This window comes from Physella acuta, unplaced genomic scaffold (assembly GCF_028476545.2).
Source record: "Physella acuta isolate Inbredline_101_S28 unplaced genomic scaffold, ASM2847654v3 ptg000310l, whole genome shotgun sequence".
Taxonomy (NCBI): Eukaryota; Metazoa; Mollusca; class Gastropoda; family Physidae; genus Physella; species Physella acuta.
In genome coordinates this window covers 266,421-292,917 of record NW_026731829.1, presented here as the reverse complement: position 1 = coordinate 292,917, position 26,497 = coordinate 266,421, and the positions used below count along the sequence as shown (strand labels likewise).

Here is a 26,497-nt window from a genome sequence, read left to right as displayed (position 1 = left end):
AAGATCTCAAAACCCGGGAAACAGAAGACTGTTCTAATGTTAATTTACTCTGGGGGCTGATCGAGTGATGTTTGGCTTGAGATTGTCTAAATTAAAATAAATACTTTATTTATTTCTTTCCTGTATATTTCTTTTTTTTTCTCAGTTAAGTGAGAGTTCCCAGTCTATGTCTTAGCTTTGCTTGAAATATTTCTTTTAACTCGATGTCCGTGTATTTTGTGAAAAAATATCTGACTTTATTCCTAATTTGCCATATAGTCGATCTATAAATAGCCATTGCTACTAGTCTGTTTTCGTCTTCTGTTCTTTGTCTAGTCGTGTTAATTAAATTAAGTGTGATTGCTTTATTTGTTGTGGCTGTTTGATTGGTGGTGTTTAATATTTTCGCAAGTGTTTGCTTTGTTTTCTGTACTAATATACAATCTAAATAAATGTGTTTCTCAGTTTCTTGTATATTTTGTTTACACGTTTGACATGTTATTTTAACATTTTGATTTGACTTTGTATTTCGTGAAACTGGAGTTGTGTTAAAAATCAGTCTGTATGCTATTTCCTTTTCTTTTGGTGTAATGCGTTTATTATGTAGGTTTCTAAATGTATCTTTAATGTCTATTATATTGTGTTCCCTGGCCCAACTAATTCTCGTGTATAAGGGTGTCGCTTGTTGTTTGGTTAGGATGTCGTATATTTTTTTTTGTGTCTTCCCCAATAATGCTTTTGTTTCCTTGGAATGTTGCTAGCGTTTCTTTATAAAAGCTGCCTATGTCATTTCCCCCATAGTGTGGTGTTATGATGTTTAATTGTAAAATGCTCTTTATGTTTAACCCAATGTAGTACCTGAAGGACCATGACTTGTGTTTTTATTAAGCAGCAAATACCCGGCATTACTAGATATACTCAATGTATTAACTTAATTTTATTTAATTTAAAGACATTATTTAAAATACAAGATATATAAAAATGTGAATAACGTATAATAAAAATAAAATGGAATACTCTCCCTTTATTTTTAAATCTAGTGTGGAATTACAGACATAACTAATTCCTATTTGGAAACTTAAAACCATTATACTGCCTCCCCTTGCTATGGCTGTAAAAGTAAATTTATTTATTATTTCTATTAGGTTATAACAATATTATCAACCTTTAATAGAATTCGCTTGACAGATGTTGAGTTTCAAGAATATGAAATCATGATTTTTTAAAAAATTTACAATTGTTTAAAAATATTCTTTGTCTTTCAAAAAATACATTTAAAGCAATGAAGCAAAACGACAAAAAAAAAAAAAAAAAAAAGAAAAAAAAAAAAAACAAAAAAAAAAACAAACAAACAAAACAAAACAAACTCAAGGAAAGAGTTGGTTTAGAACTGAAACATTTTGGGCATTCAATAAAATGGTATTTTTTTTTATCGTACGGGTATTTTCTTTGAGATCATAGCAAGGAAAAGGTTAGTCTTTAGATATTAACATTAAAAACTGTAAAATACTGAGTCACGTATTTTTGTCACTTGGCCCAGAGTTGGCAGAAGCTTGCTACTTCGTGTCGTGACTCCTAGCGACGGAGGTACTTCAACTCCCTGGCCATCTGACAATTACCACACGGCCCGCAACAACATTCCGTGCAGCAGTCGCAGTCAATAGAACCCTAAACAGAAAGTAGGTGTCGTCAATTAACACAAAAAAGTAATAGTATAAACAGAATTATATATATATATATATATATATATATATATATATATATATATACATATCCCTATATATATATATATATATATATATATATATATATATATATATATATATATATATATATATATATATATATATATATATATATATATACATATGAGTTTTTCGTGCCTATCTATCGCCATCATCTTTTTTATGTTTGTACCCAAGACACATGGGGCAGGTGATAATGTACATCTGTTTCAAGACCACGACATGTAGAGGGATAGCGTTGTGAGCACTAAGCCCCGCCGAAATAGTTACCCTAACGTGAGTTCAATACTCCCTACACCTGAATGGACTCAGCGACGCTCTACAGACTTCAGCTCTGAACCCTAAGTCAAAACATTCGGAGTAATAGCCGTGTGCTCTACTACTTGACCACGGCTTCCCTTTTCTCTACTTACAATAATATTTTCCTCTGTCCTTAGTTTGACTCTCATCGCGGTTAATGCGTAGGGCACATAGCAGGGTATGCAGCAGTTCTCGTTCATTTTCTTGGCATTCCTCATCAGTAGACAGAAGCCACAGAACGTGCCACAAAGACCTGCACGATTCAACATTTTAAATAATTGATCAAATAATTGAGAATCAACCTTTTGTTTACTCACAATGTTACTGAGTAATGAAATGTAAATAAAACAGTAATGGTAACGGATACAAAAGTCTTTCAACACAATCTGCATATAATTGTTTTAGTTACGAAGAATTATCTCAGGTAGCTAATATTTCACTGAGACTCATGTGTTTTAGTTAAAAATTTGAGAAAACAAAATCTCTACATTCATATCTATTAGTAAAGGTTTGGGTGGAACTTGCGGTAAAATTTGTGTATAGAAATGGTAGGCAGGTTTGTGACAAAACAGAGGCGTAGCAACCCTTCCCGGCGCCCGGGGACAAACTTTCAATTTGGCGCCCCCCCCCCCCCTCGGGAGCAAATTTTCAATTTGCACCCCCCCCTCAAACTTTTGATTTGCACCCCCCTCAAACTATTTATAACGCAAAAAACGCAGCTAAAATAACATTTTAATTTGTTTTTGCAACCCATTTTGGCGCCCCCTAAGGTCGGTGCCCAGGGACATATGTACCCCCCTGTCCTCCCCCCCCATCGCTACGCCTCTGTGACAAAATCGCTCGTTGTTCGTGAAAATATATAGAGGCTAAAATATTTTAGACTGTACTACTTAATGAGAATAGGATATAAAATTATCAAATTCCGGAGACTTTTGAGTACTCGGAAATTTAGGTAAGTACTACTTCAGGTTATGGGAGGGCATGACCTGAGTGGTAGAGCGCTAGGATACTATCATGAAAATCTCAAGTTCGAATCTTGGTTCAAGTCAGTAGAACGCCCCTAGGAACTCCGATGTGTACCTAACTCACGTTAGGGAAGGTAAAGGCGGCAGTGGATTCTTTAATTTACTACTGCAGGTTACCGGAAATCGCCGGAAAGTCAGTACGCTTTTATACTTATGAACAGAGTTTCTTCCAGGCATCTCTTCGGGGAGCCCCCCCCCCCCGAAATTTTTTACCGCCCCCCCCCCCCGAACAAAATGAAATTTATATAATTTATATAGAAAATATATACTTTTAACAGTGTCCGCCCCCCCCCCCCCCCCGAAGAAAGTCTGGAAGGAACACTACTTATGAATGGTATTCGTTAATCTAAATTAAGCGGAACGCAAATTATCGGTATTTTAGAATTTGAACAGGGAGTGGATTTGTAATAGGAATATGTTTTAGAATATGGATGGGGATAGATTTATGCATAGAGATATTAATAAGAATAGGATTAGGGGTCTTGATGTGGATTAGAATAGGTATAGTTATAGGGAAAAATAGTTATATTTAGGGATAGGATGCTGTATAAGTGGGTAGGTATGGGTATGGATAGGGATATGAATATGTATAATGTTTATTCTTAAGAAGGGTAGAGGTAATTACCCAGGGTGGGGGCGTGGGGGTGGGGTGGTAATTGACATATGGCCGCTTAGCTAGGGTAATTGGTCTTCGGGTATTATAGACATGTATATGGAAGACATGTCAAGATGCAGGAGATTTATAGACAATAAGATAATGACACATATACAATATATTACTCAGAAGTAAGGGTAATGTAGTAGTAAGTAAAGTTCCCTTTCAAACCTTACGGTCCATGGGGCAAGTGAAGTAGAGTTCACTTGTTCATGTGACCTCGGCATATGAAGAGATAGTGTGGTCAGCACTATGCCCAGCCGCCTTTACTTTCCCTAACGTGAGTTAGGTACCCAGCAGTGTTGGGTGGACTCAGGGACGGTCTACTGACTTGAACCCGGATTCGAACTCGAGACTTACGGGTTGGCAGTCCAGCTCTCTACCGCTAGACACCTTGGGTAGTATATACATGTATATGAAAGACACGTTATTTATATAGAATAAGCTTATCATACTGAGAAAGTATATTACTCTAATGATAATGAAGTCCCTCAAATACTTACAGATACCACAGTCAGAAAAACAGTTGCAGAGACCAGAGTTCCAGTCTCTGAGAGGCTTGCCTGCAGCACCAGGCTGTTGAATGACCAGGGTACTGACCTGACCAGGCTGGTACACCACTGGGCTGCCGTGCTGAAATCAAAGTCAAGGTCATTGTACTCACTGTGTTGGACGTTATTAGCTAGAGGCTAGGATTAAACATGTTTATAGCATAGGACCTAATGGCTGAATAGTAAAAGCTATATCGTATTCACTTAGAGGTAGGAATGATGTGATTTTTGTTTACGAACAAGACATGAGAATTAAAAGAAACTACAAATTAAAATAAATAAAAAATTATTAAATACCATTGCGTATGAACTCATGGCGAAAATTGAGACCTACAATGAAAAGTAAATTTACAAACAATTACGAAAAGTTCAAACATTTACGAAATTTCAAATATTTACAAATATGTACAAATATTTACCAATATGTACAAATATACATGCTCACATTTAAATATATACATCTACAGTTTACAATAAATTACTAAAAAAAATACAAAACTTACCGTATGTTTACTCAAGTAGTGCGCGACCTTCTAATAAAAGTACCGACCTATCTCGACTCACGGACTTGTACTCAACTAAAGTTGTTTGGTACGCTATAATGCACGGTGTAGGCTTGTCTTACGGATACATCCTCTCAATATCGGTCGACTTACGCTTTCCTGTTTGTGAGCTTTTAAGAGAGGAAGAATAGCAAAGTTTCATTACTGTTGTTGATAACAAACGGCGTTGACTAACCCGTAGAGCGCTTGATTGCTAACCCGAAGGTATCGAGTTCGAATCCGGGTTCAAGTCAGTGGAACGTCACTGAGTCCACCCAGCTCTAATAGATACCAAACTCACGTTAGGAAAAGTAAAGGTGGCTGGGCATAATGCTGACCACCCCATCCCTTCATATGCCGCAGTCAAGAAACATATGAACTCTACTTCATCTGCTCAATGGTTCGTTAGATCTAAGGAATTTTTTCTGCTGCTGTTTGCTAATCCTTTAAAACTGAGCTTTAAACGATGTTTGTAGCCACGACTTTGATGAGTCGCATCATATTAATTCACGTCCAGCATGGGATTAATGGACCAGCCCCATCTACAGATGTTGTGTCGCCCATTGAAGACTTTTTAATTCTACTTGCAGTTTTCCTCTGTCTTTTACCTGTAGTTTCTACCACCTGTAGTTTTCCTCTACCTACAGTTTTCATCAACCTGTAGTTTCTGCTAACTGCAGTTTTCATCTACCTGTAGTTTTCATCTACCTGTATTTCTGCTAACTGCAGTTTTCATCTACCTGTAGTTTTCATCTACCTGTAGTTTTCATCTACCTGTAGTTTTCATCTACCTGCAGTTTTCATCTACCTGTAGTTTTCATCTACCTGTAGTTTCTGCTACATGCAGTTTTTCACTACCTGCAGTCTTCATCTACCTGTAGTTTCTGCCACCTGATTTCAACTACCTGTAGTTTCTGCTGCCTGCATTTTACAGCTGTCTGCCATTTCCTAAACTAAAAGTTGCTTTAAAAGTTAGTTTAGGGCCAAGGAAATTTAATACGAGGATTCTGTATATTCGATTAGTTAAGTAGTTGTATAGTAATTAGTAAATCAGGAGCATCGCTAGTTGCCATTACGGTAGTGTAATTCGATACATTGATAACATTTGTGTTAGCGAATCCTGTTAAATTGTTAACATTTGTATCGCGCGAAATGTAAAATTGTTGATTCGACTAAACCTTGGCCAGTCATATAAACGTCGTCCCTCTTTCAAGTGGGCTAAACGGGATGTAAACAAAACAGACACGAACAAAGAGTGGACGGCGCATGCGCATAAGCGGATCTAGCCTGTTACGTGTGTGTTTATGGGCGCGACTATAAGGCGGATGTTAGATGCATATATATATATATATATATATATATATATATATATATATATATATATATATACATATATATATATATATATATATATATATATATATATATATATATATATATATATATATATATATATATATATATATATATATATATATATATATATATATATATATATATATATATATATATGCGTGTGTTTGTTAGAGGGGAAAGGGGAGACTCATCCACTTCCTTTAAAAGACACGACCTTTACTATTCATATACACATTACAAAATATTAATGATAGGCTGGTACTTTTACCGGTTTTTTTTCCACCAATAGTGATACATTTGTCTCTATACAAGCATGGTTTGTTATAGTTTGAACTTAAACATAAACCCTCTCCCCCTCCCGCACTCACGCGTGAAATAACAACCACATAAACTAAAACAATATTTGTGAGACTTTTTTATTTTGTTATAGAAGTCTTGTTGGGAAAGTATTGCTAGGTGGGACCAACAAGATGAGACTAGCGTATTGACGGATACAAAGGGGGGGGGGAGGGTTAAAACGAGTCAAAACAATATGCCATTAATAAAGTTCACACTGTGTTCCTTGTCAGCAGGGTGTAAAAAAAAAACCCACACGAAAGCTGCAACACTTTTAATTTAAATAAAAATTCAAAATGTTATTCTGACTGGCTTTATTCAAGCTAGGACATCGTGAACAAAACAACACATGTAACCATTGTTTTATAGTTGTTGTGAATACAAGTTTACTGTTTTCAAAAGCATGAATGAAAGAAAACCCAATTATTTTGTTAAAAAAAGGGGAAAGCCCAGAGCTGGGTAAGGTTTAAATCTGTTGCTTAAGGCATTAAGCAGTTTAATTTTTTTTGTGCCTTTTTACAAGTTTCACAAAAAAAAAAAAAAAAAAAAAAAAAAATTTTCCCACCAATGGATTTAGTGTTTGTTTGAGATTTCTGGTCATTTGTTATGAATGAGAGATCCACTTTTTGGCCAAATATTTAAAGTGCGCTTTTAAATTGATAATTCGGCCACTTGATTAATGATGAGAGTGGTGGGCTTGTTTGCGGGCCTTCTTGATGTATTTCAGCTCTCTGGCCATCTGGCAATTGGCGCAAGGGAAGCAACACATTTCCATGCAACAGTCGCCGTCAATGGAACCCTGTGGGGGTGAGGCGTAAAGGTAGATAACTAAGTTGTCAACTCAAAATGATTATTGTGTTTTATAATAATAATACTAATACTAATAATACTAATACTAATGACAGTAATAATAATAATAATAATAAAAATAAAAATGAAAATAAAAATAAAAATAATAATAATAATAATAATAATAATAATAATAATAATAATAATAATAATAATAATAATAATAATAATAATAATAATAATAATAATAATAATAATAATAATAATAATAATAATAATAATAATAATAACAATAATAATAATAATAACAATAATAACAATAATAATAATAATAATAAGAAGAAGAATAATAATAATAATAATAATAATAATAATAATAAAATAGCTACAATTATATTTTCCTGCGTCCTCAGCTTCACTCTCATGGCCGTAAAGGCGTAGGGCACGTAACATGGTATACAGCAGTTCTCCTTCAATCTCTTGGCATTCCTCATTAGAAGACAAGTGCCACAGAATGTTCCACACAGACCTAAACAATGAAATTAACTCAACTTTGAGTATTGAAGAATACTGCATTGTTTGATGGCTTATACACTTAGAGGATAAAATGGGCTACCAGTAAACAGAAGAGTGCTTACAATCTATATATATATATATATATATATATATATATATATATATATATATATATATATATATATATATATATATATATATATATATATATATATATATAAATTCTCTTCATGGGGACCATGCGAGACACCACCAAGACGTAAGCTCAACAGAGCATATCGCTACCACCCCCACCCCCACCAGTCTGGTGAGCTGTTGCCTATAGGTTGAATTAGTGACGGCTATTAGGGGGCATATAATTTAGTTGTTAAACTATTTGAAACTAACGGGAGGTAATAACACGTTCCGCTTGATATTTTCATTGTCGCCTCTAAACTGTCGTCACGGATGGCTGCTTTCACGGGGGAGGGGGGAGGGGGAGGAGTGGATAGTGAGGGTGAGGATAATCATCCTTAAGTAGCTACTGGTGTTTAAAGCAAAATATTTTCAGTCGCAGCATTGGTAGTGTTGAATTCATTAAAAATGAGAAATAGCAAATAAAACAACTAAATAGCGGCGTATGCTACGTCGCGGGTCAGTTCGTTATATTTATTCTCTTACAACTAACCACGCACCAAGCCCACTCTCAGAGAAAGGTTGTTTGGTTGAAAGGTAATTTCTAGGCTAAATAACTTTTAAGCAATTTGTCATGGACTGATTTTTTTCTTTTGAATTTATAAAAATATTTAATGACAGACATACAATGAACGTTTCAACGTCCATGACAACATACACACACACAGAGCCATACTTACAGACATACATACGTGTGCACATATACATACATACATATACACATACACACATACACTTAAACACACATGCGCATATATATATATATATATATATATATATATATATATATATATATATATATATATATATATATAAATATATATATATATATATATATATATATATATATATATATATATATATATATATATATATATATATATATATATATATATATATATATATATATATATATATATATATATATATATATATATATATATACAAATGCTGAATATAACAATTTGATAAGGGCTGTTATTTTAATATTCTATATTGTGTTATATGGGTATAGAGCAGTGATTTCTAAATGATACACACAAACATATATATATATATACAAAGAACATGCAAATGTGGAATATAAAAAACAAGTGTGTCTTGTTCAATTTTCCCCCTAACAATCCGCAAAAAGCCAGATTTTAACAGATCAAAAGTCAATGATTGTTAAAACATTTGCTAATTTCTTCAGCTGGAAAACACTTTAGTCATGACGTCACGCAGGCGACCTCTCGTTCTGACTGGTTTGTTTTTGCTATTTCACTAGGCTACCCGCGACAGTCGGCAGACGTGACCCACATTTAGACGCGACAGCTTTTGACCCCGGGACTAAGACATAGCCTCGAAAGACACTTGTCCGAATGCCGTTTGCCCGAATGCCGTTTGCCCGAAGGGCGTTTCCCGAATCAACACTTGCCCGAAGGCGACAAACGCCCAAATGGACATTTGCCCGAAGGCCCTTTGCCCAAAAATGTTAACATTGTTGATTACCAACTATTTATTCTTATCAATGTAAAAATAAAATTTCGATAATCAATAAACATCTAAGAAAAAAGAAAAGGAAAGTGACTTTTGGGAAAACGTCCGGCTACAATATATACATATACTAGTTGCATACCCGTGCTCTGTCCCAGTAAATCTTTTTTAAATGTACCAACTTGGGAAAAGAACAAAAATAAACTCAAACACTAAAGATAACACAACGCCAACACAACGCATTCGCAAACACAATTGCAAACGCAACTCGCAAACACAAAGGAAAACACAAACGCAAACACAAACACAAACACAACTCAAAGTCAAACACAAACACAGACAAACACAAATAAAAATTTAAACACATACACAATACCCAAAGATAAACACAAACACAACACAATTACAAACGCGCACACAAAACGCAAACCTCAACGCATCGCAAACAATAACGCATAACATAAACACACACTTAACTGCAGAAATAAACACATAGTACTCACAGTCTAGCCCGGGGCGCCAAAACTTAGTAAACGGCTATAATACCCCACGTTATCCACAGTCTATTGCACTCACTTAAACAAACGTAGGCGCCATAGAGCTCACAGGGAGGCCCGGTTTACCAAATAGCACTCTGTTGGGTAGCCCGGAGACGCCCTTGATTTTATTTAGTGAAGGGCTTAAGAAACCTTTCTTATCCATACCCTATCGCACTGTTTAAAACTAACGTAGGAGCCATAGCGCTCACGGGAAGACCCGGGACGCTCACAGGATAGCCCAGGGCGCCAAAACCCTACCAGGGCTCCGGTGGATGCGCCTTTTTCAATTTAGTAAACGACTATAATAACCCCAGCTTGTCCTCAAACAGAAAGATAGAAGTAAACATAGTGGACATTTAAGAGCGGCTTCTAAATTGTTATTGATTAAAAATAATAGTTAGAAAACAGTACGTTAAGTGTATAAAATAAATAAAAGGCAGTGTTTAAAATGTCCATGTTTGACCTACCACAGTGCATTTTATCAATCCATGCCAATTAACAATTATGTTATGACTGGCGTCCGCGCAATTTGCATTCATATTTTTTTTAACTTAAATAGCAATATTTAGCGTGAGTTCAAATTTCTTTTTAAATTACCTCTCCTGGTAAAATTATTAGACATTTTAATTAATTAATTTTTTTATTCCCGACCCTACTGTTATTATGTTTCTAGATTCTAAAGCGATGACTGACACACTACCTGGCCGCTTGTTATATATATATATATATATATATATATATATATATATATATATATATATATATATATATATATATATATATATATATATATATATATATATAATTATGTGTGTGTATTAGAGTTACAACAATAAACAACACATTTTTTAAATTAAAATATTTTATGAACTGATTCAATATACGAATGATCACATTCTCCCAACCCGGAAGAAAACTTAAATTTCTACAGCCACATTAATTACGCACGAACAAGCGTATTACTCTAATCGCTCATGCAGAACAATCGTCTTTAATCTGGAACACACTCCGCATTATTAAAAGCAGGAGGCAGCAGAATGGAACGTCCATTACAATTGCCCCCCCCCCCCCTTTAGATCCAGCTGTGAAATAGGGACATGATCGTAAAACCGAATATAGCGACCTATTATGACACCCTGGGGTGAACTATTACATTTGCAACCCCCTCTCCCATTCATATTTATAATTATTCATGCAGGTGAACCCCCTCATCGTTTTAAAACATTGGTGGCCCTTGTTACCAGTCTCAAAGTTGTTACAATGTTGATTTTCGTGCCACACACTTGGATTGGTGTAGACAATAGTTAAATCAGTGTGTAAAGGCTTTGTAGCGGCTGATTCTGTTAACTTTGATTGTGTGTTTAAATAAATACTTCAGTTAAAATAAGATTTTATTTTTTTTTCTACCCCTTTTGGCGCCCATCTAGGGTCGGACCCCGGGGTGGCGGCCACTCCCGCACTCCCCTAGCTACGTCACTGAATATTCCCTTAAAAAAACCTCAGATCCAAACAAAACATTTTGGCTATATTCTTTTTCAAAGGTAATCGAAATATAAACACGAATCCTTTTTCAATGTTGACAGTACAAACATGAATGTTGTATTCGTTAAATACACGTTAAATGATGTGTCATGTTTAGACATGCTAGAAAAACCGTGCCAGCCACACAGAGTTGACTTCTAGATCCTGAACAGGCTTCACGCTACCTGCATTTAACCCATTTAACCTCTCTTACCGTTTCACCTCGATGTACCCCCCCCCCCTCCCCGCCACTCTACCCCATGTCAACCTGTATTTCTATAGCAAAAAGAAAAAAAAATCCCAGTTTAGGGACAATTTTTTCTTTTCAACTTAGGGCACGATACCCTGGTCGTTCATTTAGTTAAAATAAAAAAAAATATCTTGCATTAATTAAAACGAAGGTCTGTTGCAATGTTCGTCGCTTCTCTTTCAGTAGAATGAGCGGAGTAATTCTGATGCGTAGTAGTAAGATTGGTGGTGGTGTTTGTGTGTGTGTGTGTGTGTTTCGTTGGAAGGGCTAGTTTATATGAGGGCATATAAAGTTATAATTAGAATTTGGTTATGCCATGCCATAAACTTGGTGCATTTGAAATGTAGGCCTCGCATGCTGGTTGAATGGCACATTCTCGACATACATTTACCGATCCTAGTGTCCCTACATCCTGCTAACAAGATCTTGGAGTAACTAGCATATAAACACCAGGCAATGATTTTAGCGTAATGAAAACCGCCCAGCAGGAAATATCAACGGTTCACGTACTAAACGGTTCGGACATAAAATCCCCTTGACTTAAGTCCAGTGGAGATAAAACAACCATTTGATGTTTTCAATAATGTAGAAACAAAACACCGTATAACTAGAACATTTAATTTTTTTTATTTTTTTTCGTAGGTTCCTTTTTTTTTAGATTGAAATTTTTCTTCTTTTTTTCTTTCTTACTCTCGATAACAGACTCATTATGTCATACAGTTTAAGAAAACTTAGAAATTTTCTTTTCTTGAAATACCGAGGTCACTGAAACAGATGAACTCTACTTCATCTGCAACATGGACCGTCAGAATCGAAAGGGTACTTTACTTTTTTTTTTCCTTTTATTGAAGTCACGGCTTGTCAATCTTTATGACACAGAAGTTCAAAACGCGTTTAAACAAATAATAGTTTGTGTTCACAAGAGAATGGACAGGTTAGTCCATAGTTCGACACATGATATATCTGAAAAGGTTTTAGCGGTCTTCAATAAGAGGGTAAACAGTTAATTTGTTTAACGTGAAAAGCCAAATAAGCGGTTTTAGCAGCCATGATTAAAATTTATCTGGCAGTGTTTAAAAAAAAAACAGTTCATATATCAGCAGCTTCCAATCTTTTAATTTTATTCACTTTCCTTGAAAAATCACACATTCTTGAAATTAAAACATCGGCTTTCTACTTTCTCCATTCAATAAAATACATTTTTTTCCTCAATTAGTAGCGTTACAAGGCAAAAGTGGGGCCGGGATGGGCGAATAGTAGAATAAATGCCACTTTCGGTTACCGGAAATCGCTAAAAATATGATACAGAACTACAAATTCGATACTATACTTGTATATGAAATATCGTCAAATTAGCTGTAACGTTACTCAAGTTATCGTGTTCATAGACACAAACCATACTCCTACATACAGACGAAATTGGAAAACTAATTTTTTTTGCCATCTCATGGAGGTGTAAAACGTCGAGATTTGTTAAAATCTCGATTTCAAATTTTTTGCACTTTACAATACTTTCTCAATACTATATATACGAGAAAGTAAAAAAATATTATTGCTTTTATAATAAATAACCATTTTATAAGAAAAACGGATGTTTATAAGCATCAGTCATTTAATTTAATCTCAACAAATAAGTATCTCGACATAAAAAAAATGTGTCGCCATTAAAATACCCTTATAAATATTGTATCGGTAAAGACTGTCTCTAAAAATGCCACTATAAAATATGCCCCTAGTACTCACAGATTTTACAGTCATCAATGCCCCTAGTACTCACAGATTTTACAGTCATCGAAACAGGCACAGACCCCAGAGTTCCAGTCTCTGAGTGGCCTCTCGCCGACACCTGGCTGCTGGATGACCACGGTGTTAATGGTGCCAGGCTGGTACAAGACAGGTGGGCCGCCGTGCTAGAAGTGACCAAAGTCTGAGTCAGATATTCAGTGGTTAGTTTTAAGGGTATTTAAGGGGACAATGACAGCAGTCTTATAGAGAAGGAAGAGTTACAGATAGTTAAGGTACTGTAGGAATGTGAGAATATACATTAATTAACTTTGAAAGAAATTGTCTTAATCAGTGAAGCTACCTTAGGAATGTGAGAATCTAAAGAAATTAACTTGGACAAAAATCGTCTTAAGGGGATATGTGCGTTTTTTTTTCTTTTTTGTTACAGTTTAAATTCTTAAAGCCTCTGGACTAATGTTACCACGTTTGGCACATGAAAGTAAGAGTAAAAAACAAAATACCTCTGGGTAGACAGACATGTTTCTGGCTTAACCTGTAACAATTGTATATATATATATATATATGTGTATACATATATATATATATATATATATATATATATATATATATATATATATATATATATATATATATATATATGTGTGTATACATATATATATATATATACTCTTATGCACACGTACATATTTATACATATCATATGTGTATAATTTTATTCAATTACATTATTTTTAAAAACAATACTTACACTTTGCTGCTAACACAAGAGTAATGCCAAGAAAAGAATCGAACCCAGAACGTTTTACTACCCGCCTACCTCTTACAATCAGCTGGGGTCTGTTGCCCTCAGTGACTGCTCGATGCCTTCATAACAAACCGCGATCTGCGCACTACGTAACGAAAATTACCATATTTACCTGTCTGGACAGAGTAAATCAATCGATCTCTTAGGTAAATCTTGCTGATCTAAAATTTTCCATTCAGTAAAAAAAAAATTGGTACGGGTGTTACTAGTTTATGTAATAGATTCTATGTGTTTGAAGTGTTTTTGATGTTGTGTGGTGACTTCAGAACTCACCCTAGCCAAGCAACAACAGGGATTACTAGAAATATAAGTTACTTAGGGTATTATGGGACGGAGTGGTCTAGCGGTAGAGAGCTGGACTGCTAACCTGTACGTCTCGAGTTCGAATCCGGGTTCAAGTCAGTAGACCGTCCCTGAGTCCACCCAACTCTGATGGGTACCTAACTCACGTTAGGGATAAGTAAAGGCGGCTGGGCATAGTGCTGACCACACTATCTCTTAATTTAGCATTATTAAAACCACCGGATTATGTACAGAAAAAGTGGAAAAAATAAATAAATACACATTCGCATATAATATCAATTGCCCCTTCTCTAAACACAAATGCATCCCTTAAAATTCTCCGTTACATAATTAAAAAATAAACCGGGAGTGATCTCCCCTAAACTTTCTCGAATATTCTTATATAACTTGAAATATAGACATGACTTTTAATTACTTAAACTTTAAAAAATAGAATAGAATCTCATTGAAAAAAGAATTGCGCACCAAGTGAGCGCCAAAACAAAATGTGCATAATATTGCGCAATATTATTAGTACTTTATAAATTTACATGCGTTTTTTTGAGAAATCGAAAATAGCGTAAATTAGTACTTCCGGTCAACGGAAATTACTCAAAATTTGACAGAAGGTAGAGAATTAGATCTTTTACTTACACGTGAAATTTCATTTATCTATCTAAATAGTACTCAAGTTATAGGCTTTTGAAAAATTCAAAGTAGAAAATGTACTACTTTCGGTTATCGGAAATCGCTCAAAATTTGAACAAGATCTACGATTTTGATAAAATACTTATATATGAAATTTCATTAACCTAGCTGTAACGGCACTGAAGTTATCGTGTTTACACACAGACAGACAGACACACAGACATACGGACAAGATTGCAAAATTATGTTTTTCCGTATCAGTGAGGTGTAAAACGTCGAGATTTGTAAAAATCTCGATTTTTTTTTGCACGATTACAATACTTTCTCTATACGAGAATGTAAAAAGCTGACATTATTAACAAACAGATCAGATGCATACATCAGGAGGCCTCTTGATACCATAGCAGTAGAGAGACGGGACCCTATGGTTTCTGCTAGACATAAGGGATCCGATGTTGAGGGCCAATATACCTTGTTACGACCTTAGTTTTGAGAACCGCGATCTATTGTTTTACATTTGATTGCACGTCAAAATGTGTTTCGTGATCGCTGAAGTGAAACAAAGATTACATAACCGATATACTTCCTGTTAGCTGAAATAAGACGTTCAAAATGATATAACTTACTCGGGGGTGGCGGGGGGGGGGGGGTGCTTATATGGCGTTGTGTGACAGTTGAAGGTGTTTAAAAAAAAACAAATTTAACTAAGAAAAAACTTGCTGTTTTACCGTCTAAACTCTACAGCACTTATTGGATCTATTTTGTATTTATTAATGAAAATGCCCATTATTAATATTTCACAGCTATTTAAATAATTTGTTTCAAAGATAAGAAAACCTATTAAAAAAATTAAATTTTTAATTCACCTTAAGGCTTCAGAATGGTTTTAATTAATTTGTAATAAGCGATTTTTTTTCTAAAACGATATTTAAGAAAAGTAAACATTCCTCTTTAGCCCTAACGATCCATTGGGCAGATGAAGTAGAGTTCGTTTGTTTCTTGACCTCGGCTTATTAAGGGATAGTGTGGTCAGTGTTATGTCCAGCGGCCCACATGTTCTCTAACGTGAGTTAGGTACCCAACCGATCTGGATGGACTAAAGAACGTTCCAATGATTTGAACCCGGAATATCTGCTTTTAATCGATTTAAAATGTTGCAACGTTTTGACGCGCATGATTATGTTACCGTTTATATTGGAAGGAGTGCTTACAAATGTGTTATAACAAGTGTCGTGCCGGTCTATTGAAACGTGATATAGCTTTATGTGTTATAGGATACGAGCCGACCCGCGACGTAGCATACGCCGCTATTTAGTTGTTTTATTTTCCACTTCAAGACTACCAGTGCTGCAACTGAACAGCTGAAAATACTTTGCTTTAAAACACTATCTGTAGCTTGTAAAGGACTAATATCCCCCTTCCCGCCCACCCCATCGAAAGCAACAGTCAGTGACGACAGTTTACAGACGACAATGAAAAAAAATCAAGCAGAATTTATTATTACCTCCCCTTTGGTTCAAATCGTTTAAAAACTAAATTATCTGCCCCTAATAGCCGTCACTGATTCGACCCGTCTCAACGATTGTAAACTTTTGGCGTGAACCACAGCTTACCATATTGGTGGCTTTTGCGCATGCCTGGAGAGCGAGGCAGGGGGCAATTCGGCATGCGTATACGAAGTGGTGTCTTGCATGGTCCCTCCATGAAGAAAATTATATATATAGATGTATGTTATATGATATCTGTGTTGTATGATATGTGCACGACCCATTAAATGCTCTATGGGAGGGCGGGGGGGGGGGGGAAGGTATGTTTCTTATTTAATTACTGTGGTAGATTACGTAATACATATAAAATAATCATATTTAATAAAAAGCTTAGAAGTAAAAACAGAATTTAGTAATAGCTTTCGAACTATGCTTGCGATGATCTTTATTGACATATGGACAATGCAAATAATTTTCATTACAAATTATGGTAAATACTTGTGTTGTTCTGCGCAAAAATATTGCAGATAATTAATAATTTTCAATAATATATTTGTAATTACAAAATTCTGTTCAATTAAAGCTCAACGTGTATAAACATTAACGGCAATGTTTTAAATGCAATTAATAACAATGTCTAATAAAAAATGCTGGATTTTAATTAATTTTAACGTGATTATGTTCAGTATGATAATACTCTAATACTGTTCTATACAAAAATGTTAAATACAAAAATTGCTAGTTGCAAATTCCAAAAATACAAAATGGTCGTTGCTTTCAAAACATTTAGAATACTAACTATACAACAATTATTCATAAATGCCTCAGTATGAACATTTTTGGCAAAACACTTAATAAAAATCACTGATTCATAATAAACTAGGTAGTATAGTTTGCTGCAAGATAAAATCAAAAAGAATAAAAAAAATAGCTCTAAAAAGAGTTGCGTAACGATAAATGCAACATTTATTTTAAATTCAAAACATAAAAAGGCGAAAATCTGATTTCCCCTCCCCCCACCCCGATAATCTTTATACTCTAAGTTTCTAGCCATGCTCACATTTTGGGTGTATATTTGCGATTGCAATGTTCGCATAATTTCTGAGAAAATAAGACAGGATTATTGGTATTGTAGCCATTTTGGTAAATATATGGAGGCTCGTCAAATTCCCATGTCGTGTCCAGTCTTTCAGCTGCCACACTGTTGATGTGTATGACAGCGTTTTTGTGTTCGGCTAGCTTAGGATCTGTCATCAAATTTATAAGTTCTTGTTTGCTAAGCTGTTTCATATTCACCGCGCTGAATAATTTTTCTAAACAGTCGTAACGGTTGATTTCTTCTTCTTTAATCACCTGTGTTTCTTTCTCAATGCCTGGGTTCGCTTCTTTGTTTGTAGTGTCATGCTTGACCCAACGAACGATGGCTGGGACGACGAAATCTGGACACACACACAAGTTACTGTGTTTAAGAATTTCGTACAGATCGTCAAAGTAAATATTGACAAAATGTTCTGTTCCGGTAAGATCAATGAAGCTGGTTACCATTACATCAACGCAAGATTTTTTTACGATGCTTGAGTTGAGTAGAATCGCATTAATGTAGATATCCCAGTAATTATCTACAGTAACACATCGTGTTAAAAAACTTTCGGTGTAGTTGGTAAGGAAATCTATCTGTAAGAGGTTGGCAGCGTGCCAGACGTCAATGACGTTCTCCTTAGTCAGGACGTCAGCCGCCTTGTAAATGACGTCAAGAACCATTTGAAACGTGTCCGGGGAAACACCTTTAAGCGTGACCTGGTTCTGTGTTCTCTCCTTCATGTCCGACCTCAGCAGGGCCTGGAAGAATCCAGAGCAGGCGGACAGGAGGTAACGGTGGCACTGGAAGGTACGGCCGCCGACACAGACTGTAAAGTCACTGAAGTTCTCGCGGTTCTCGTCTTTTAAGAAACAGGTGGCGATACCAAGTGCTAACGTTGGGTTGACAGCCATTGGTGAATCTATGCTGAAGTGGATCCGTTTAAATTTCTGGTGAATTGATAATGAAAATATCAGCAAATATATGTATTCAATAAAATAGTTAGTTGAAAGTCTGTACGGTAATTTGAGCCAAACTCGCAACAATAGTAACAATATATATATATATATATATATATATATATATATATATATATATGCCTACATACATACAAATATACATATACAGATATAAATGAATTTTAAAAATAATATAAAAAATAAATAAATTAATAATAATAATATAATATAATATAAATATAAAAAATATTATTTTTTGAATTTATTTATTTATATAATTATATGTATATTTGTGTATATATATATATATATATATATATATATATATATATATATATATATATATATATATATATATATATATATATATATATACATTAACACAGAGTTTCTTCCATGCATCTCTTAGGGGGGGGCTAAGCCCCCCCGAAAATTTTTTACCGCCCCCCCCCCCCCCGAACGAAATGAAATTTATATAATTTATATAGAGAATATATACTTTTAACAGTGTCCGCCCCCCGAAGAAAGTCTACCGCCCCCCCGAAAATTTCAAGTGCCCCCCCGGAGAAAAAAGTCTGGAAGAAACACTGCATTAACATGGTTTAAGAATGATTGCTTCTCTTTTCATGTTCTGTTGTGTACTAAATCTCGTTTTTTTTTTTTTTTTTTTAGCTAAGTAACTTTGTCTAACTTATTTGGTCTTTGGGTGATGAATGATGATTAAACATTTTTGAATTATTTATGTTTCATTTATGTTTTTATAAAAATTATGAGACATAACTCAAACCGAAGCACAACCCAACCATACATGAATAAGAGTTGAATGTTGGCTTACAATGAACCTAGGCCTACTTCATTAATTTATGTAGGCTATGCTAAAAGTATTGTTTAACCTTGGTTCGTACTTAAATTGATCTTCATATTTTACCTAGATTGGTTCGTAAAGTTATTTCTATTAGTTTTAAGCATTGCTTTTTGTTTTAATAGGCTATATAGATACTACTTCTTATTCATTTAATCTTTTACTGCAATAAATTCTAATCTTTCTTTTTAAATTTAACAGCTGATATATTACTAGTACAGTAGCTTCCTTTAATTAAAATTCAAACAGGCGAATAATTACAATACACTTACACAAACAGAAAAGAAAAAACTAATTGAAATCAACGCTGTAGATACTACTGTTTTTGAGGACTTTGTTTGGTTCGTGATTGTTTCAGTTTTAGTTTCGTTTTTTCATAGCCTATTTATAGCTTTCAAAGTAACTTTTGGAATTCCCGGAAGAGGAGTCTAAATCTGTTACAGATAATGTAATCAAACTGCACTAATACACTAATATATATATATATATATATATATATATATATATATATATATATATATATACATTAACATGGTTTAAGAATGATTGCTTCTCTTTGCATGTTCTGTTGTGTACTAAATATCGTTTTATTTTTTTTAGCTAAGTAACTTTGTCTGTCTTATTTGGTCTTTGGGTGATGAATGACGATTAACATTTTTGAATTATTTATCTTTCATTAAGTTTTTATTTAAATTATCAGACATAACTCAAACTGAAGCACAACCCAACCATACATGAATAATAGTTGAATGACGGCTTACAATGAACCTAGGCCTACTTCATTAATTTATGTACGCTATGCTTACATTTTTGTTTAACCTTGGTTCATATTTAATCTAATCTTCATATTGTACCTAGATTGGTTCGTAAAGTTATTTCTGTTAGGTGTTTTCTAAGTAGTATTAAGCATTGCTTTTTGTTTTAATAGGATATATATATATATATATACTACTTCTTATTCATTTAATTTTTTACTGCAATAAATTATAATCTTTCTTTTTAAATTTAACAGCTGCTATATTACTAGTACAGTAACGTCCTTTAATTAAAATTCGAACAGGTGAAAAATTACAATGCACTTACATAAATACAAAAGAAAATACTAATTGAAATCAACGTTGTAGATACGTACTGTTTTTGTGGACTTAGTTTGGTTCGCGATTCTTTCAGTTTCCGTTTCATCTTATCATAGACTATTTATAGCTTTCAAAGTAACTTTTGGAATTCCCGGAAATGGAGTCTAAATGAGTTACAGATAATGAAATCAAACTGCACTAATACACTAATATATATATATATATATATAAATTTACCTATATTTATATATGTTTATCAAGGCGGTTGAGTAAAAATTATTAAAATGGTTGTAAATTATTAGTAAGATTAGGGTTTGACGTATGATTGGTCAATTTGTTTTTTAGCATAAAGGCTGCTAGATACAAACGGTTTTACAGAAAATATTTTATTCTGATATTGTATGTATTCTCCCATAAACTATATTAAAAATATAAAACAATTTCAGTTTTGAAGGTTTTGTATTAATCAAACTCACAATTTTTTAAACATTGGTTTTATCGATTAAAATGATCAATACATAAAGACTCTGGTATCGCATGTGATAAAGTTAGTGTAGTTTCCTTTATGCACTTTATTGAATATTGTCATATTTAGAACTTGTGTAGTTTAGAGTTAACTGTGACGCTTATGAGAATGGAAACTTGATGATTTGCAGATTTGATCCAGCGTTAAGTGCATTATAATAAGGGTAATGACTTTACCGTTTCAAACCTTGCAGTACAGGCGTAGCGACCCACCCCGGTGCCTTGTGGTGAGCTACAAATTTAGCTAAGGCCCTACATTCATTACTTCGTAACACACAAATACGTGATAGTGATTTTTATTTTAAAATAAACGAGACAGCCTATTTAAATGACGGTTTGTTATTTCAAGTATTATTAAAGTTTCAAACATGTTATGTTATGTATTTTACCTGCATACATGTTTAGTTGTTGTAGATGTATAGTTAGGAGATTTTTCGCCCACTCACCCCGAAGAAACTTCAGCAATCACGGCTTCAAACAAACCCTTTGAAAGCTTACACACTTTGTTCTATTTTAACTAATGGAGCAGTACGTGAAAGGATCACTAGTCCACTTGAAAGTTTACTGAGCATTGACAAAGCAAGACAGCTGAGAAGGTATAGTCGTGTCACATGAACCAACAGCCTATCCAAAGCAATAATGGCTGGCAATGTTTCAGGAGGGCGAAGAAGGGGAAGAACACAACGTCAAGGATGGATGCGATCTAGAAATGGACTAAGCTGCCAGTTCCAGAGCTAGCACAGTAGCAGAGGACCGTAATTATGAGAAAAACATCTGTGGCGTCCCAAAGGCCCATAATTAGGGAATATGGATAACTGATAATTGATTGATAGATTCTTTTTTAATAAACTATAATTAAGCATTTTTTTTGGAAACTTTTTAGAGGTAATGTATGAATTGATTAAAATTGTTTGTTGATTTTGTTCATATTTTAAAAAGTTTCAGATTATCTCAGTGATTGGTCAGTTATTGAGTCTGCGGAATTAAAACGTTAAAACATTTTATTGTATTTTATGATTGACAGCCTGTCTCATTTAACAATGTAATTTTCAATGGTCAAAAAGAAAAAAAAACACAAACACTATTTATTTCCATTAATTGTAGACCATACATTTCACCAATTGACACTTGGATATTTTGTTTCATGAAAAAATGTCAGATGATACTTTTTCTTTCAGTACCAATGGCACCTACACTGGTTATGATACGTCTTACTTCAGTACATATAATACACACACTGGTTGTGCTACATTTTACTTCAGCACGGGTAAGTACGTACACATTTCATGATACACCTTACTTCAGTAAAAGTAATATATACACTGGATTTGCTACATTGTTCTTTAATACGGGCTCGTTAGTAGGCCTATACAGTTCATGACACATCTTACTTCAGCACGTGTAAGTCCGTACACAGTTCATTATACATCTTACTTCTGTAAAAGTAGTATCTACTAAAGTAGTATATATGTTACGGTCAAAGCCCGAAGTGCGGCCGAACCCCGGATTGGCCGGCCAATGCGCGGATTTGCCGGCTCTCTTGGCCAAAGCCCGAAGAACTTACAACTAAGATCGTATTTCACACATTGGCCGGCCAATGCGCGCACTGGCCGGGACGTACTGGCCAAAGTCCGAAGTGCTTAAACTTGACAGCGTATTTTGTACATTGGCCGGCCAATGCGCGCATTGGCCGGGATGTCCTGGCCAATGTTCTATCTAGACTAAGTTGTGATCGCGTTTTCATTATTCTGGGTGCGGTTTCATTGTGAGTAACGTATTGTTTAGCTCTTGTTTGTACAGCTCATTCTTGTGGATCCTGTGGCAAAGATGTCCATGCTATTTGTGGAGTACCCAATGAAGCAGACGAAGGGTACGGAGGGAACATTACCTGCAGATTGTGTCACAACAAACAAGACATCCTGGAACACAGGTCAGCAGCTCATGCTGGCTTGCAAAATCAAGGTGCTAAGATGCTTAAAACATCAAATACAAAATTTAAAGATGGTAAAGTGGGTGACAATGTACGCATCCGTGTTCCAGATGTTGACAGAGGTCGCGGTGATCCCCGAAGCGTGATTGCAGTTGTCATGAGCGTCGAGGGCGGTTTCTACAAATTAGGAACGGAACATGGTGTTCTAAAACAACTTTATGCTAGAAGTGAGTTTTCAATTCTTCACGAAAAACTGCTCTTATTGTCGTCAGTTGGCACTGAGGAAAAATCACAAAGAACCATCGCATCTTCATAATCATTGACTGGGGGCCAAGGCTACACTCGCTGCAATTGCATAACCAAGTGCACAACAAATCGCTGCAAGTGTAAAAATAACAAGCTGCTATGTAATTCTAAATGCCATAAAAGTTCAACTTGTTGTAACAAATGATAATATTGATTGATTGAGACTATAGTACAATAAAAAATTTGAATGTTTCTGTCATTTACTTTAATTAATAATCAATAAAGACTTAATTTCAAGATCCTTACGGCAATAAAAAAACCCAAAATCTGCTCATGATTTTCTAATTCGGATTTTGGCCGGGCGTTCCTAGCCAGATGATCTTCTAATTAAGACTTTGGCCTGTCCACCATGGCCAGTCCGCGGATTGGCCGGCCAAAGGCCGAAATCAAGTAAAGTTTCGGACTTTGACCGACCTATGGGAGACGATATTGGCCAATCCGCGCATTGGCCGACTTCGGGCTTTGACCGTAACATATACACTGATTATGCTACATTTTACTTCAATACGGGTTTGTAAGTGCACAGTTCATTTTACTTCAGCAGTAAGTCCGTACACATTTCATTATACACCTTACTTCAGCAAAAGTAATGTCTACACTGGTTTTGCTACATTTTACTTCAATACGTGCTCATAAGTGCACAGTTCATTTTACTTCAGCACTGGTAAGTACATACAGTTGCAATGTATACACTGCCTCATCAAATGTCTGCTTGACTCATACGGATTCCCATGGCGGTTCCATCTTGCCAGATAAGGTTTGACGTTGCGGTAATCATACCCCGAAGCTGGGGTGTACAAAGACGGGTCAGGCTGAAAGTTCACGTCCATCCTCTCCAAGACGATTTGATTGATAGCCAGAACGGCATTTTTATTTGCAGCAAGACTCTCGTTTTTCAACAAGGTCTTTAAAACTTTGTTGGAGAGTATTCGCGTGTTGATGGCGCTGAAATGTCGTTGCAAATATCCGTAGCGGTCCAAAACATCCTTTTTATTTTCTCTTCCGTTTTTCTTATCTTCTTCTTCTTCTTCTTCTTCTTCTTCTTCTTCTTCTTCTTCTTCTTCTTCTTCTTCCTCTTCTTCTTCTTCTTCTTCTTCTTCTTTTTCTTCTTCTTCTTCGTTCTTAATTTTTAGTGTTGGAAGGGATCGAGCCTTATCTTGATTGTTGGGATCCGCACAGACCCATCGGACAACTGCCGGCACGACAAAATCAGGACAAACGAATAAATTTTCATGTTTGAGCACTTTAAAGAGATCTTCTGGCTCAATTTTGTTAAAGTTATCACTACCAGAAACAGTAATGAATTCTGATGCCATAAAGTCATGACACGCTTTTTTCACTGTTCTAGAATCTAGCAGCAACGTGTTTTGATAAATATTCCAGTAATTAGAAGAGTCAACCCAACAAGCTATATAAGTCTCAGATAACTTGAAAAGGAAATCTATCTGTAACAGGTTGGCAGCGTGCCAGACATCAATGACGTTCTCTTTAGTCAGGACGTCAGCCGCCTTGTAAATGACGTCAAGAACCAGTTGAAACGTGTCCGGGGAAACACCATTAAGCGTGACCTGGTTCTGTGTTCTCTCCTTCATGTCCGACCTCAGCAGGGCCTGTAAGAATCCAGAGCAGGCGGACAGGAGGTAACGGTGGCACTGGAAGGTACGGCCGCCGACACAGACTGTAAAGTCGCTGAAGTTCTCGCGGTTCTCGTCTGTCTGAAAACACGCCATTAGCCCTCTTGCTGCCTCTGGGTGTATGTGATAACTTTTGTTCATTCTGTTTTTTTTTATAAATTACATTAGACTTTAGTTTCTAGATTTTCACCTGTAATTAATTAAATAACACATATATAAATAGGTATTTATATACATGCGTATTATTCTATTGGTAAAAATAATTTAATCCCACACTATATTGGTTGGATTATTATTTGGTCTATTACGTGTATCCAGTGGCGTAGCGAGGGGGGGGGGGGATTTCGGACCGCACCGGGTGACACCATTTAGGGGGTGACACCAAGGCAAAAAATAGCAAAATATATAGAGAAAAATAATAATTCCACTTAATTAAGTGATTAATTCGAGTGTTAAATACTCTTTTAAGAGGTGTAAATTAAAAGTTTGAGGGAGGGGGGGGGGGGGGTGCAAATCGTAAATTGAAAGTTTGTCCCCGGGAAGGGTCGCTACGCCACTAGGGGGTGACACCATTAAGTGACGCACCGGGTGACACCCGTCTTCGCTACGCCACTGCGTGTATCTTGTTGTGGATGTGTGTGATGAGGTAGGGTGTGGTGTGTGGGCAGTTGTGTGTAAGGTGCGGAAGTTGTATAAACAAAACAAAAAAAATAGAAAATCAACTTACCTACATCAAACTCATAACTTAAACGCCCACAGATACAGAAACACACAGTACACATGAAGTCTACACCTATCTGATGATCTATTACTTAACTTTGAACAGCTGTTTGTTACTTCTGTTACATCTAGTACAGAATTATACTTTTATCTATTGGCCTATTCTTAATGTATAATGTACTTGCACTCTCTTTCTCACTCTCTCTCTATCCTCTCTGTCTCTTTCCTCTTTTTCCCTCTCTCACTCTCTCTAACCCTCTGTCTCTCTCTCCTCTCTCTCTTTTTCTCTTTCCATCTCTCTCTCACACTCTCTATGTCTCTTCTCTCACTCTCTCATCTTTCCCCCTCTCCTCTATCTCCTGTCTCTTTCATATCTCTATCATCTCTCTCCTCTCTTTCCCTCTATCACTCTCTCACAATCTCGGTCTCTCTCAACTCTCTGTCCACTGTTTCATGTCTCTCTCCGTCTCTCTCTCTCTCTCTCTCTCTCTCTCTCTCTCACTCTTTAAGTAACACATTGGGCGTTACGTGAAGTCACCCACCGTTAATTAACAATCAACACCTGTATATATTAAAATAAATAAAATTACCATCAACGAAAATAACGCTTTCTGAGATATTAAGTCATAAAACAATGTGAGAATATATTAGGCCTACCATGTAAGCATAACTCGTTTACTCAATT

At 35.3% G+C, this 26,497-nt stretch overlaps 2 protein-coding genes across 2 annotated transcripts; both read right to left on the bottom strand.

Annotated features, from left to right (window-relative positions):
- Window positions 1-1,369: 1,369 nt before the first annotated feature.
- Window positions 1,370-4,882, bottom strand: LOC131940174 (cornifelin-like). Its single transcript, XM_059298798.1, has 5 exons — window positions 4,759-4,882; window positions 4,553-4,585; window positions 4,208-4,337; window positions 2,138-2,277; window positions 1,370-1,647 (listed from the first exon to the last, which is right to left on the bottom strand). The coding sequence occupies exons 2-5, from the start codon at window positions 4,568-4,570 to the stop codon at window positions 1,555-1,557; spliced, it is 381 nt and encodes a 126-aa protein (XP_059154781.1). The 5' UTR covers window positions 4,571-4,585; window positions 4,759-4,882; the 3' UTR covers window positions 1,370-1,554.
- Window positions 4,883-7,095: 2,213 nt separating this feature from the next.
- Window positions 7,096-14,349, bottom strand: LOC131940173 (placenta-specific gene 8 protein-like). Its single transcript, XM_059298797.1, has 5 exons — window positions 14,249-14,349; window positions 14,001-14,032; window positions 13,532-13,664; window positions 7,668-7,807; window positions 7,096-7,288 (listed from the first exon to the last, which is right to left on the bottom strand). Exons 2-5 carry the CDS (start codon window positions 14,016-14,018, stop codon window positions 7,166-7,168), a joined length of 414 nt encoding a protein of 137 aa, XP_059154780.1. The 5' UTR covers window positions 14,019-14,032; window positions 14,249-14,349; the 3' UTR covers window positions 7,096-7,165.
- Window positions 14,350-26,497: the final 12,148 nt, after the last annotated feature.